The sequence below is a fragment of the Penaeus japonicus genome, unplaced genomic scaffold (assembly GCF_977035675.1).
Source record: "Penaeus japonicus unplaced genomic scaffold, GWHDUDI00000001_assembly GWHDUDI00000007, whole genome shotgun sequence".
Classification (NCBI taxonomy): domain Eukaryota; kingdom Metazoa; phylum Arthropoda; class Malacostraca; order Decapoda; family Penaeidae; genus Penaeus; species Penaeus japonicus.
In genome coordinates, this window is record NW_028234409.1 from 12,509,082 (window position 1) to 12,511,757 (window position 2,676).

Consider the following 2,676-nt stretch of genomic DNA (forward strand, 5'->3'; position numbering starts at 1 on the left):
CACCGTTACCAAACAACCGGCTGACTCAGACCCCAAGAAGCAGCTCTTGTTGAGAGATGTCACTGAACAGTTGGAGAAGGACAATGATATGTATCTTGGCAAGGGCTATTTTGGAGAAGCACATCTTATCACCTGGGAGGACCAACTTGCTGTTTTGAAGCGTCCAACCGTAAAAGGCAGCTTTGAACAATTCTCGGAAGAATACAAGGTCCTTCATCACATGAGAGGTGTAGGTGGGGCCCCTCTTCCCCTGAGTCTGTCTTCGAATCCAGTGGCCCTGGTAATGTCATACAGGGGGTCAAAGACCTTGTATGATGCACTGCTGGATTGGTATTGGGACGAAATGTCAGTGGTGCAAACCAGCATTAACGTGTGCCAGCGCGTGTCCGAAGTGCATCAGAAGGGCTTCGTTCACAATGACATTACAGCTAAAAATCTTATCATAGGAGAAGATTTGGACATCAGTGTCATTGATTTTGGTAGTGCAACGAGAATCGGGGGAAACTTCACAAATCTCAAAGGCCGTCAATGTCAATGGCTGGCTCCTGAACTTCACGAACCCCAACCAGTCTCTATCAAATCCGACATCTACTCGGTGGGGGCTGTCCTGTGGAAGCTCTTTGACAAGCTGAATTACATCCCTGCGATAACAGGTGTCCTGGTAGCCGCTTCTCAAAAAGACCCCGAAAAGCGTCCTTCCCTAGAGGAAATGATCAAGACACTGAAGAACCTTGACATCGGACAGGGTCTGTCTGCCGCCGGACTCGACACCGTTACCAAACAACCGGCTGACTCAGACCCCAAGAAGCAGCTCTTGTTGAGAGATGTCACTGAACAGTTGGAGAAGGACAATGATATGTATCTTGGCAAGGGCTATTTTGGAGAAGCACATCTTATCACCTGGGAGGACCAACTTGCTGTTTTGAAGCGTCCAACCGTAAAAGGCAGCTTTGAATAATTCTCGGAAGAATACAAGGTCCTTCATCACATGAGAGGTGTAGGTGGGGCCCCTCTTCCCCTGAGTCTGTCTTCGAATCCAGTGGCCCTGGTAATGTCATACAGGGGGTCAAAGACCTTGTATGATGCACTGCTGGATTGGTATTGGGACGAAATGTCAGTGGTGCAAACCAGCATTAACGTGTGCCAGCGCGTGTCCGAAGTGCATCAGAAGGGCTTCGTTCACAATGACATTACAGCTAAAAATCTTATCATAGGAGAAGATTTGGACATCAGTGTAATTGACTTTGGTAGTGCAACGAGAATCGGGGGAAACTTCACAAATCTCAAAGGCCGTCAATGTCAATGGCTGGCTCCTGAACTTCACGAACCCCAACCAGTCTCTATCAAATCCGACATCTACTCGGTGGGGGCTGTCCTGTGGAAGCTCTTTGACAAGCTGAATTACATCCCTGCGATAACAGGTGTCCTGGTAGCCGCTTCTCAAAAAGACCCCGAAAAGCGTCCTTCCCTAGAGGAAATGATCAAGACACTGAAGAACCTTGACATCGGACAGGGTCTGTCTGCTGCCGGACTCGACACCGTTACCAAACAACCGGCTGACTCAGACCCCAAGAAGCAGCTCTTGTTGAGAGATGTCACTGAACAGTTGGAGAAGGACAATGATATGTATCTTGGCAAGGGCTATTTTGGAGAAGCACATCTTATCACCTGGGAGGACCAACTTGCTGTTTTGAAGCGTCCAACCGTAAAAGGCAGCTTTGAACAATTCTCGGAAGAATACAAGGTCCTTCATCACATGAGAGGTGTAGGTGGGGCCCCTCTTCCCCTGAGTCTGTCTTCGAATCCAGTGGCCCTGGTAATGTCATACAGGGGGTCAAAGACCTTGTATGATGCACTGCTGGATTGGTATTGGGACGAAATGTCAGTGGTGCAAACCAGCATTAACGTGTGCCAGCGCGTGTCCGAAGTGCATCAGAAGGGCTTCGTTCACAATGACATTACAGCTAAAAATCTTATCATAGGAGAAGATTTGGACATCAGTGTCATTGACTTTGGTAGTGCAACGAGAATCGGGGGAAACTTCACAAATCTCAAAGGCCGTCAATGTCAATGGCTGGCTCCTGAACTTCACGAACCCCAACCAGTCTCTATCAAATCCGACATCTACTCGGTGGGGGCTGTCCTGTGGAAGCTCTTTGACAAGCTGAATTACATCCCTGCGATAACAGGTGTCCTGGTAGCCGCTTCTCAAAAAGACCCCGAAAAGCGTCCTTCCCTAGAGGAAATGATCAAGACACTGAAGAACCTTGACATCGGACAGGGTCTGTCTGCCGCCGGACTCGACACCGTTACCAAACAACCGGCTGACTCAGACCCCAAGAAGCAGCTCTTGTTGAGAGATGTCACTGAACAGTTGGAGAAGGACAATGATATGTATCTTGGCAAGGGCTATTTTGGAGAAGCACATCTTATCACCTGGGAGGACCAACTTGCTGTTTTGAAGCGTCCAACCGTAAAAGGCAGCTTTGAACAATTCTCGGAAGAATACAAGGTCCTTCATCACATGAGAGGTGTAGGTGGGGCCCCTCTTCCCCTGAGTCTGTCTTCGAATCCAGTGGCCCTGGTAATGTCATACAGGGGGTCAAAGACCTTGTATGATGCACTGCTGGATTGGTATTGGGACGAAATGTCAGTGGTGCAAACCAGCATTAACGT

General features: G+C 48.7%; 1 protein-coding gene across 1 annotated transcript in view; it reads left to right on the forward strand.

Annotated features, from left to right (window-relative positions):
- The first annotated feature begins 1,051 nt into the window (after positions 1-1,051).
- Positions 1,052-2,676, forward strand: part of LOC147471560 (dual specificity protein kinase pyk3-like) — a 2,007-nt gene continuing 382 nt past the window's right edge. Inside the window, exon 1 of the mRNA XM_086538193.1 lies at positions 1,052-2,676. This exon is cut by the window's right edge and continues 382 nt beyond it. Within this exon, the coding sequence (XP_086394319.1) occupies positions 1,052-2,676 (1,625 nt within the window).